The sequence below is a fragment of the Mus musculus genome, chromosome 4 (genome assembly GCF_000001635.26).
Source record: "Mus musculus strain C57BL/6J chromosome 4, GRCm38.p6 C57BL/6J".
In the NCBI taxonomy this organism is placed as follows: Eukaryota; Metazoa; Chordata; class Mammalia; order Rodentia; family Muridae; genus Mus; species Mus musculus.
The window spans coordinates 123,538,299-123,550,408 of NC_000070.6; the positions used below are offsets into that span (position 1 = coordinate 123,538,299).

The window sequence follows — 12,110 nt, forward strand, 5'->3', positions numbered from 1 at the left end:
TCTATTATGGTTATCATTTGCCCACACTTAGTTTCTATTATAGTAATTGATCCTCTTCTCTCTTCCTACTTGCACTTCTAGCTAACCAATTCTTATTTTAACTTGTCTGGCTAGACCCCTTTCAGGTTTTCCTAACTCAACATACATTCTCATAAATATCCCAATAGCCTCCATTTCTCTTGCCATTCATTATTAAATTCTTTAAACAAATATATCTTCGTCAATTATAGATCACTTGATCACTCTAACCCATGTCTGTGATCTGGGCCAGGGCACTTCAGATAGCCAGCTCTAATTCTCAGATCACTGGAGATGCTAGGTTCTTGGCTCTATAAAGTCTTCTAAAATGAATATTTTATTCTAAATATTCTAAAATGAATATTTTAGGATTCATCTAGCTCTTGTTTTACTTGGGTGGTTTTTGTTTGTTTTCAGTCTTTGCTTATTTTCAGTTTGGTCTTGCTATGTAGCCCCATGACTCTTCTGAGCCTCCCAACTACTGTATTATAGACAAGGACCACTGCACACAGCTCTGGGACTCTTAACCCTCCTGATAATTTTCAGTCTTTTTCCTTTTATTAGTTTCCCCTCCTTTGCCTGAAAACCTCTTGCTGTCTTCCTTATATAGAAAGAGAACAATGTGGTTCCCCCCCCCCCTTTGATGGCTAGATCTACTATACTCCAAATACTTTCTACTCTCCAAAAACCATTCTCTTGGCCAGACTTGGTAGTGTACTTCTATAATCTCAGTACTTAGAAGGCTAAGACAGAAACACCTAGAGTTTGAGACCAGACTAAATTATAAGGTTAGACCTTGCCTCAAAATAGTAGAGCTAGGTGTAGTGGCATACATCTTTAGTCTCAGCACTCTGGAGGCATAGGCAAACACGTCTGTAAATTGGAAGCTACTCTAGTCTACATAATAAGGTCAGCTAGAGCTACATATTGAGATCTTCTTTAAAAAAAAAAAAAAAAAAGAATGAGTGGCGCATGCCTTTAATTCCAGCACTGCAGAGGCAGGCGGATTTCTGAGTTCAAGGCCAGCCTGGACTACAGAGAGAGTTCCAGGACAGCCAGGGCTATACAGAGAAACCCTGTCTGGGGGGGTGGGGGGAATGGTCATTCCCTTAAGTCAGCACTGAGGAGTTGGCTGAGTGAGAGTCCTGGCCTAGTGAACATATGGCCTTGAGTTCAATCCCCAGAACCACAAAAGTAATCATAGCATGAGTTAAGACATTTCTCTCTCTCAGATGTGACATGTCTGAGAAATTATACGAGACTTTCCTTGTCCCATTTCATGACAATGCAACATTTTGTTATACGGTGTGGGTTTTCCCATATTCTTCACAGGTTTTTTACATATTTTGTGCCCTGCCCCAACCTCCAGGGCCTATCTTTTAGTTTAATCTTTGTTCATGAACACTGATCCTCTCAAAAAGAATACAAGTTCTATGTAAGGACAAAGAGTCAGAGCCAGAATCCATCAAACGTTCTTACCTGCCGCTGCTTTAGGAAGTCCAGGGCGATCTGCACATTCTGCAGCCTGTGGAAACGCATCCTGCCCTTCTCTCTGGGCTGCAAAGGGAGAAAAGGGATGTTAATTCTAGCTATGGTAATTTACCCCTGCACAGCCTTTCCTAGGACTAAAAGAGCACACAGAACTGCTCATGGCTGAAGCCAGGAGTGGGAGCATTAAAGGAAGCCCCTTGAAGAGCAGGGCCTACATGTGCCCAGCAGGCTCTCAGCAGCTGACAATGCTTGCACACCACTCTACATCACACAAACCCACAAGCTTATCTGAGTCTAATGCTGTGTCAGAGTCACCTCTGCACAGGCTCTTCTGTGTGTGGCAGAGGTTTATTTGGGGTGTAGGGTTAACAGTAACACAGGGTATAGATCTATGAGTCTTAAAATCACAATTATCGGGGCTGGAGAGATGGCTCAGTGGTTAAGAGCACTGGCTGGCTGCTCTTCCTGAGCTCCTGAGTTCAATTCCCAGCAACCACATGGTGGCTCACAACCATCTGTAATGGGATCCAGTGCCCTCTTCTGGGGTGTCTGAAGAAAGTGACAGTGTACACATATAAATAAAACAAATCTTAAAAAAAAAAAAAATCACAATTATCTACACTGCAGAGGAAAGGCAGAAAGTCTAACTGCATAATTAGTAATGGGTAGAACCAACCTCAGCACAAACCTGGCTAGAGAAGGCAAACTCTAGAAAGGCAAATTTAAATACAGAGAATGCAGTTACTGGTGCTCAAGAAAAGTGGAAAACTTCCAAAATGGATGACAGAATCTAGGAAATAACCCATCTCTCAAGGAGGTGAGTGTTACCATAGAAAGCTGCTGATCCCCAAATGAAATTCTCAGAGCAATAAAATTGTAATGGTGATAGTTATTTAAGAATCACAAGGGGGCTGGTGAGATGGCTCAGTGGGTAAGAGCACCCGACTGCTCTTCCGAAGGTCCAGAGTTCAAATCCCAGCAACCACATGGTGGCTCACAACCATCCGTAACAAGATCTGACTCCCTCTTCTGGTGTGTCTGAAGACAGCTACAGTGTACTTACATATATACATAAATATATATATACATAAATAAAAAGTCTTTAAAAAAAAAAAAAAAGAACCACCATTAGAGCTGGGCATGGTGGTGCACGCCTTTATAAAAAAAAAAAAAAAAAAAAAAAAAAAGAATCACAAATAGGGCTGGTGAGATGGCTCAGTGGGTAAGAGCACCCGACTGCTCTTCCGAAGGTCAGGAGTTCAAATCCCAGCAACCACATGGTGGCTCACAACCATCTGTAATGAGATCTGACGCCCTCTTCTGGAGTGTCTGAAGACAGCTACAGTGTACTTACATATAATAAATAAATAAATCTTTAAAAAAAAAAAAAGAATCACAAATAAAACTGTTTCTGCTATTTAATCCTTGGGTCATACTACAAAACAAAGCAAAGCCACCTCCATCTGTTAACTGTCAGCCCTGCCCAAGGCTCAGCCATGCCTATGGGGAGGTAAGGAAAGTGTGCCTGCCCAGCAAGTGCTCTCAGAACAGGCGTGTGCTCTCACATCTCCTGCAGTGCTGCTTGGTTTTCCTAAAGCTGGGACTGAAATATCACCCTCATCAGATTGCACCCAATTCATTTGTAAATATTAAATTGGCACTGCTAATTAAAGATTGAACAAATATAAGGTACTTCTGTGGTGGGATCTGCAATAAGAAAATCTTATAACAGCCAAAAAGTAGCCCAACATATGGAGAGGGCTAAGAGTGTCCCTTCGGGTACACTCCAGCATTTCTAAACAACATTCTCCAAATGGGATAATTTGCAGAGATACCAAGGCCTTTCTGTATAACAAGGTAACTTCTTCTGTGAGCTTTAGGGACCTTTTTTTCAGCAAGAACCTTTTCTAAGTTATTTCAGATCAATGGAGAATACAGGTTAGAGAATGGCAGTCTAAATACAATTGTAAGACAATGGGAAGGGAGATGAAGAGATGACTATAAGAGGGCATAGGTTGTGGGTATTGTCCCATTTCTGGAGAAAGATTATGGGTTCTAATTTAGAACCTATAAGCAGAAAAGGCTCCTCTTAAAACATTAATCTCTATTCTTAATGGACCCTCCACCAATAGTTAATAGCCCAAGAACATGCAAATTAAATCTCTGTTCCTTACAGTAACTAGTGAGATTACTGACCAAGGCCAGAGTATCTCATGCAGTGAGTTTGCAAACAACACTCAATTTCGAAAACAATTGACACGTGCTTAGTGAAAAACCAGAGGCTAGAAGTGGAGAGAAAATACCGTTAGTCTATATTGTGGAATCGTGAGCAATTAATTTTCATGCTGTCAGCTAACCCTTCCACAGTTCAGCAGTCAGAATCAGACAATACAACAAGGCCAGCAGAAAGCCATAGGTCTCCAGGTCACAAGGACTTGATACTCCCATGTACTATGATTGGTTTTGTGCCAACCATTCTCAGATAAGCAAAATAATTGCCACTTCAGGATCATCTAACAGTAGCAATAGGCACAATTAATTTTAACCACTTTCTTTGGGACCCATATTCCCTGGTGGAAGGAGAAGCCAACTGGTGACCAAGTTACTTGGAGACCTTGAGAAGTCTGGCCTCTCTGATGGCCCTGAAGTGCCAGCTGGGATGCTAGCATCCCCAAAAGACCTACTACATCATCATCATCTTCCTCTTCCTGATCCTCGCTGTTTGCATGACGCCAGGAGGGCATGCTCACGAGACGAAGGGTCTTCAGCCCTGCTGGCTCCTTTGGCCACCAACCAAAAAAAACACAATAGAGGAACAGAAAAGAAAGCACACATACACGCATACACACACACAAAGGAGAAATGAATAAATGTTTTTTATCTAAAAATGAAAAAACCTCCCGCCTCCAAAAGAAAGAAAAAAAGTCAGATCAACAGCAGAGCAGAGGACACTGAACACTTCTTCTTTTGAGAACATCTTCAATTCTTCATGTCTACCCATCCTACATTTGTAATTCTGTTATGGTTGGAACTATGACAAGAACAACTCTGAAAGACATCAGATGCTTTCTGGTGAAAAGATAATATGAGCATCTCCATAAACACCCACGTCTTCAAAGGTTAAGAAGAACAGTTAAATGGGAACACCTTTACCCTGCATGGTACACAGTATCATCAGAAAGAATGACTTTCCAATGTGAAAACCACTGTTGACACACCTATCAACTGTAGGAGATGCACTGAATGAGTGCTGAAGAATAACGTCCAGCAGAGAAGATTGGAATTCTGATATCTTACTAGATCAATAAATGAAGGCCAGTCAGTGGTTCAAAGCACTGGCTGCTCTTCCAGAGGTCCTGAGTTCAATTCCCAGCACCTACATGATGGCTCACAACCATATGTAAAGATCCGATGCCCTCTTCTGACACACAGGTACACATGCACATAGAGTACTCCATAAAATATATAAATAAATCTTTAAAATAATCTTAAAAAAAATAATAAAATGAATGAAGGCCAGACGAGAAACAGGAATTACACATACTAGCTATGCTAACAAAGGCTTATGGCAATTCTGTTTGTTGTTGTTTTTGTTTTGTTTGGTTTGGTTTTTTTTGAGACAGGGTTTCTCTGTGTAGCCCTGGCTGTCCTGGAACTCACTGTAGACCAGACTGGCCTCGAACTCAGAAATTTGCCTGCCTCTGCCTCCCAAGTGCTGGGATCAAAGGTGTGCGCCACCACACCCAGCACTTGTGACAATTCTGACCACTAAAAAATACATATGAATAACTGTACTACTAAGAGTTTTTTGTTTTTAAAGTAAACCCAAAACAAAGGGCTCAGGAAGCTAAGCCCCAATCCTAGAAGGAGTTGAACATCACATAAACAATGAAATCTAGTGTGCCAAAGAAACTATTCTTTAACACAACAAACAATGACTAAGAATCCACCAGAAGCATTGAGTGGGCTAAGATTTAGAGTGCTTGCACTGTGTGCCTCTGCAGATCTCCCCCCCACACACCCATGCTTCTAATACTCAAGCATGGATGTTTCCAATGAAAACTGCACTGCCTATAGCATCTGAAAGAAAGACACTGAACCACACACAAAGAACACTTGCTTCCATTGTGCTTAGATATTTGAAACAATGGCCAAAGGAATGTTATTTTAATCCCTTAAACAAAGCAAGTGTGAGAGGTATTCTTTGAAGGGTCAGGGGTCTCAGCCAGGATTCTCTGTAGGAAAGGGCTTCCCACAAGCACTGGGACAGGCCAGCATATGTAAGGAGACTGTGTGTAAACACTGCTTTATGAGGACAGGCTCGCTCAGACCAAGCCAGAATTTTTCCACATTTGTGGGACTCAACAAATCATGGAGGAAAGTAGGAGAAACTCCAAACACCTGGGTTCTTAAAAACTTCAAATGCTTAGCTAAACACAGAAAATTAGGAGAAAAAGACAAAAACATAATAGAGAAAAGGGAAGTCTATACAAACTAGAAAAAAAACCTATACAAAGAAAAATGCAATTTATTCCCCCAAAAACTTTTAAACATGAATATAATGTTTCTGAAAGATTAGTATCTAGAGAGAGATGAGGAATGACTAAGAAGGTGTCCGGAGGTACAAAATAAAAGTATTTCTGATTTTATCAAGGCATGAGACCTAAAGCTGGAGACATAATTTAATTACACAATGCCTTCTAACAGGTGTGAAGTCTCAAGTTAAATCCTTAGGACTTGGGTACAGAGACCTCACATGACAATACATAATGTATAAATTGAGATGATGTCACCTGTAAACTATATGCCTGAGTGAGAAACAAAGTGTTATCAATAACTCATCTACTTCTCTCTCCCGCCCAATGGAGCAAGCACTAAACTACTGCTACAGGAAGCCTTGCTTACAGGACTCTCGTTAGAAGAAAGAAGCTCACCAGTTTGATGCCTGAGAGGACCTCTAACAGGGAGATCAGGTTGTGTCCATCCCGAAGGTCTTCATAGAGATCATTGATGTGCTTGCGGACCTGTAAAGAAAATATGACAAGACAGTCATTACCTAATCTAGAATCATTTGATCATCCTCCAGAGGATGTCTAGTTCGAGATAAATCTATGAATTAAAAAATGTGAATCAAGAAGCAATAATAAGGGCTGGAGAGATGGCTCAGTGGTTAAGAGCACTGACTACTCTTCCAGAGGTCCTGAGTTCAATTCCCAGCAACCACATGGTGGCTCACAACCATCTGCAATGGGGTCTGATGCCCTCCTCTGGTATGTCTGAAGAAAGCAATGGTGTACATATACATAAAATAAATAAATAAATCATTTTAAAAAATATGTCCAAACCATATTTTAAAAAAGAAGAAGAAGAAGCAGCAATAATAAAACTCAGGAATTTCCAAGTCCAAGTAAAATCCATATGGAATCAACAGTGTTTTTAATTGCACCATATGTGCTTTCTACACTAAAGCCAGGTTGACTGTATACTAAACAACACTGAGCAATATTCTAGAAAGTCTGGAAAAGAAGATGGGGACTCATCTATCCTAAAAACATTTCAAGAATGACTATGGAGTAAAATGTGATTGGTGGAGAGCTAAGATGGCCAGATGAGTTCACTCAGTGTCAGAAAATCCTTCCAGGGCACTGGGCACTAGGCAAGGGCAAGGCAGCCAACATTTCACTCAATGTACTTCAATTTGACCCTTCTCTTCCATGATCTGATAATGAATTAGAATTATCTTTAATTGTTAAATTATTCTAATTGAAATAAATTCAATTTTATAACTTAACTATGATAAAAACAAATCTCACTTTGGCAAATATGGTTGACGTCAAACATAGTGGATACTAAACGCTTTATATTTTATCTCATATATCACTCATATCTGTGAAAAATGCTCTTGTTGTTTCTGTTTTGTACATGAGGACTTAGTACTGCTAAAGGTCACAAAGGGGAAGTCTTGGCTTCAGCCTGGTCTTTCTGGTCTTCCCCGGTAAGCACTAGGCTGTATGCTCAGTCACCATCTTGTTTTCTTTACTTAATCCCAACAAAAGAAGTGGAAGAAAGCAAGTCTTGTGGCTTAGCTACCATGGGTCTTCTGACTCTCTCCAAGTTTAGCAACAATTTCACTAAGTGACACCAGGAGAAGACTGGTAAAAATAGGAAGAAAACAATTTCTACATAAATAATTTTCTAGGTAACAAAAGAAAGGCTATTTTCAGAAGTAATGAGTTTAAGCTCAGCATGGTGGTGGATACCTATAACCCTAGCCTTGAGAAGCAAAGGCGACACTATCCTGGGCTACAAGAGTGAGACCCTGTCTCAAAATAAAAAGTAAGCTTGGAGTTAGAGAGACAGCTCAGTCTACAACTCGTCTACCTCGTAAGTATGAAGAAGTGAGTTTGATCCCCAGCACTCACACAAGGTGTTGGGCAAGCACTTACAATTAGACATTCTTGCTGACCAACCAACTTAGGTAACTGGAAAATCTCAGCTCTTAGTGACAACTCCTGTCTTACAAACAAGGTGTATGAAAGCTGCTACATATATACATACATACATTACACACACGGGGCGGGGGGTGCATCTGGACTGGTGATATAGCTCAGTTGATAGAGTGCTTGCCTAGCGTGCAGAAAGCCCTGGGTTCAATCCCCAGCAGCACGTAAACAAGGCTACTGAGACAACGAACAAGCCAGGCATCTGGTTCAGACTTAGTAGCACTGCTGATTTCCATGGTAAAAATACTTCCACCAAAACCAAATTCAAGCTGTCATATGTGGAAAAACCTCATGTACTTACAGCTTTTATTTTATATATACTTTTATTAATAAATTTTTAACTTAATTTTAATAATGATTATATCTCCAACCAACTCACAAAATTGCTGGAAATTTAGCATTAGGCTCTCCTAAGTCTACAGAGCCAACCAAACCATCAGTGCAACATTCCTCCCTCAAACAACTCAATGTTTCAAGATTTTGTTGTAGAAAAATTGTAGTTCACTATCAACAAATGAACAGATCATGAAAGTTAGAAGGGAAAAGCTCTAGAGGAATTAAACTTTAAATACAGCAAGTTTAAAATGCAGAGAAAAGACCTCCAAATGTTCTTAAAGTGGTCAACTATCAGCATTCAACCTGGGTCAGCTGAGAACTTCAATTTGGAAGTCACATGCACTGAGGTATTAGTTAAAGACTTGGGAACTACTAGGCTTTAAAGATAGGGGCAAGAAAGAACAGAGTGCTAGGGACAGAGCCTCAGGGAGAAGCCAAAATTGGCAGGCAGCATATGGAAAAATAATCAATAAAATAAAAGCCAGGCGGGGGACACTAAGCAAAGAAAAGGCAGAAGCAATAAGAGAAGCAGAGAAAATAAACAAGAAAGCACAGCGTGGGGGGGTGGGGAGGGGTGTGGCTGTAGGACAGAGTGCTGCAAGGCTCAAGGAGGGTGATGGGCGATGGCTACAACTGTTCTACGTTCTTATAAAGATACTCATTATTATCATCCCCATCATTTTATGTGTGCTCTGTGTGTGTATGTGTGTTGTCTATGAAGGTCAAGACAACTTCAGGAGTCAGTTTTCTCTGTCCACAGTGAGACCCCAGAAATAAACTCAGGTCATCAGGCAACTACAGCAAGTGCTTTTACTCACTAACCCATCTTGCTGAGTTTTTGTTTTTTGTTTTTGTTTTTTGTTTGTTTGTTTTTTGTTTTTCAAGACCGGGTTTCTCTGTATAGCCCTGGCTGTCCTGGAACTCACTCTGTAGACCAGGCTGACCTCAAACTCAGAAATCCTCCTGCCTCTGCCTCCTGAGTGCTGGGATTAAAGGCGTGCACCACCACTCCCTGGTTATCTTGCTGGATCCTTTAAAAAAAAGTTTATGTCCCTATAAATTAGTGTAAGTTGCTTGTTTGTGAGTACATGCAAGTATACAAGTGGCAGAGGGAAAACATTTTCAAGAGAAGGATGTAAGTGAAATCATACCATAAATTAATGAATGGAAAGTTAAAAAAAAAAAAATGTCAGGACCTGGTAACATAGCTCAGTGCGAAGTGCTAGCCTGACATGTACAAGCCCTGGGTTCACCATCTGGTATCATTTTTTAGAAAGAGTACTGTTCAAGAATACTGTCTGCTCTTCCAGAAGACCCAAGTTTAATCACCAGCACCCTGTAAGGTGGCTCATAACTACCTAGACTCTAGCTCCCAGGGATCCAATGACTTCTGGTCACACATGTGATACACCAGTACACTGATGGGGGTGTGCATGCACGCACATACACACAAAAATAGATCTTTTCTAAAGGTTAGAAAATAATTAATAGTTGATTATGAAAAGGGACAACTGAATCAAGTAAGAGATTTATTATTTTTAATCATATATATAACAGGCATGGTGGCAGACACCTTGAATCCCAGCTCTCAGGAAGCAGAAACAGGAAGATGAGGCAGTTGACCAACACAGACTAGAGGAACTTTGTATCAAAAAACTACACCGTTCATGCTTTTCCATTTAAAAAAAAAAAAAAAACCCACATCTTTAACTTGGTACACATGATTCTTCTTTTGGGGTAGTTTTGTCTTTGAAATGGGGTCCTACTGCACTGTTGAGGCCGCTCTGAACAACTGACCCACATGATCATGCTGCCCAAGCACCTGGGCCCACAGCCATGCACCACTGCTGGGAAGCGTCTGTGAGTGCTGGGGCCAGACCACAGAGCCCTTATTTTTAGCTGTGTTCTTTCCATTTAAAGATGTCTATGGTCTCTACAGCAACAAGAAGAAACAAGAGTTTTCATGTGGCATTCTTTGATAGAGAAAAACTCGATCCTCTAAGATAATGAATTAGAAGGAAGCTTGACAGCTTAGTGTCCTTGGTCTAGCTTTGTAGAACAACTACATGACAGAAGAAGTTTTAAAAGAGGAAAGTGTATTTCATATTCTCGTGTCCATTTTTGGAAAGATGTGGTGCTTAGTACCTGTGGATCGTGTGCAAGTCCTGGGGTTCAATGCTCAGTACAATAACAACACAGGGTCAAGGGAACCCTACTCGTCCATAAAAATACAGGAAAAGTGAGAGTGAGCCAGCCTGGTAGCCTCAGACGGATTTCTGAATTTGTGGGTCTCTAAAGTGGGAGAGTGAAGTCCATACTGAGTAACTAGGTACAGTCTAACACACTAGAAACGGATGACAGTTAACTTCTACTCAGCAAGACTTGTGCTCAATAGAAGGCACAAAAGTAGAGTCCAGAAATGCCCACTGACGTCAGGAGAGTGAACACTCTGTCTCTGGACTCAGAATGTGCCCAACTCAGAGGAACACATCTTCTAGTCTCAGCTACTCAGATGGCTAGGGAAGAGGCGTTGCGTTTTTTGTTTGTTTGTTTGTTTTTGTTTTTTTTTAATCTTAAAAAAAAAGGCCAGGCAATGGTGGCACATGCCTTTAATCCCAGCACTTGGGAGGCAAAGGCAGGTGGATTTCTGAGTTCAAGGCCAGCCTGGTCTACAGAGTAAGTTCCAGGACAGCCAGGACTACACAGAGAAAACCCGTCTTGAAAAACAAAAAAACAAAAAACAAAAACAAAACAAAATTCCTCCAATACTGAAGACTCTAGATGGTAATACTAGTCAACTTTGATTGATGGAGGTTCAATGATGATGATGGTGGTGGTGGTGGTGGTGGTGGTGGTGGTGATGGTGATGATGATGATGATGATGATGTAAAATCCACAAAAGGTTGCATTACCACTTTTAATAGCCAAGCTTTAAGCATAGAAGTGGAGAATCTGTATATAGTTAAGGCCAAGTCAAATGGGAGAAGGGGGAAATTCATGCACCAATGGAGAGTAGCAAATCCTCTTCTCAGGTAGCCTGCGATCAGGAGCTGCATTTCAAGCAGGGCCGGGAATCCTTAGCTACCCTATATTCAGATGAGTCCTCAACTAGACAGAGAGGCTGGATGCGGCATCTGGCTGCGCATCACATCCACTGGATGCGGAGACTGAAGTAGCAAGCAGGTACCACTGAGGCCACCTGGGCTTGAGTGAGACTCTGTCTCAAAAACCATACAACACAAAAGAAAAAAGAGAGGAGAGGAGGGAGGGGGCAGAAAAGAGGAAAGAAACAGGAGAGCTGGAAATGACAGTGAACATTTAGAAATGAAATGTATGCTGGTATAACTGGAATTCTTACTAAAATCTCAAAGTCTATGGCCTCTAGACTGCACACATGAATAAAAATGAAAAGAATCATTCTACCTGTTGGGTTTCAGATGTGAGCCAAGGCCAAGGTGCATATTTTATACACCACAGCAGACCTGGTGTCCAGGTTCTCCCAGGATCTCTCAGTCCCTGCCTGACACACCCCACCCTCAACCCTGAAATTTCCAGCCCAGGGGCTGCCCTTCCCCTAGAGGCTCTTCCCTATATAATCCTGACATTCTGGTTCCCCTCCTTTCTCTATCTTGTTCCCCTCTCCCTCCTCCCCTTCTTACCCCATCCCCTCCCCCTTTCCTTCTCTTTTCTCCGCTTTCTCTTCTCCCTCCCCTGGCAATTTCCCTTGCTTCCTTCCTTGGGGCCAGTGAGTTCACCCACCTG

The 12,110-nt window shown here is 41.4% G+C and overlaps 1 protein-coding gene across 9 annotated transcripts in view; it reads right to left on the reverse strand.

Moving 5' to 3' along the window:
* Positions 1 to 12,110, reverse strand: part of Macf1 (microtubule-actin crosslinking factor 1) — a 338,170-nt gene that overhangs the window by 188,666 nt on the left and 137,394 nt on the right. For all 9 annotated transcript variants that reach the window (NM_001199137.1, NM_001199136.1, XM_011240417.2 and 6 more), the window contains 2 exons: positions 6,444 to 6,533; positions 1,498 to 1,575 (listed from right to left, as the gene is read on the reverse strand). In NM_001199137.1, the coding sequence (NP_001186066.1) occupies positions 1,498 to 1,575; positions 6,444 to 6,533 (168 nt within the window). The remainder of the gene's footprint in view (positions 1 to 1,497; positions 1,576 to 6,443; positions 6,534 to 12,110) is intronic.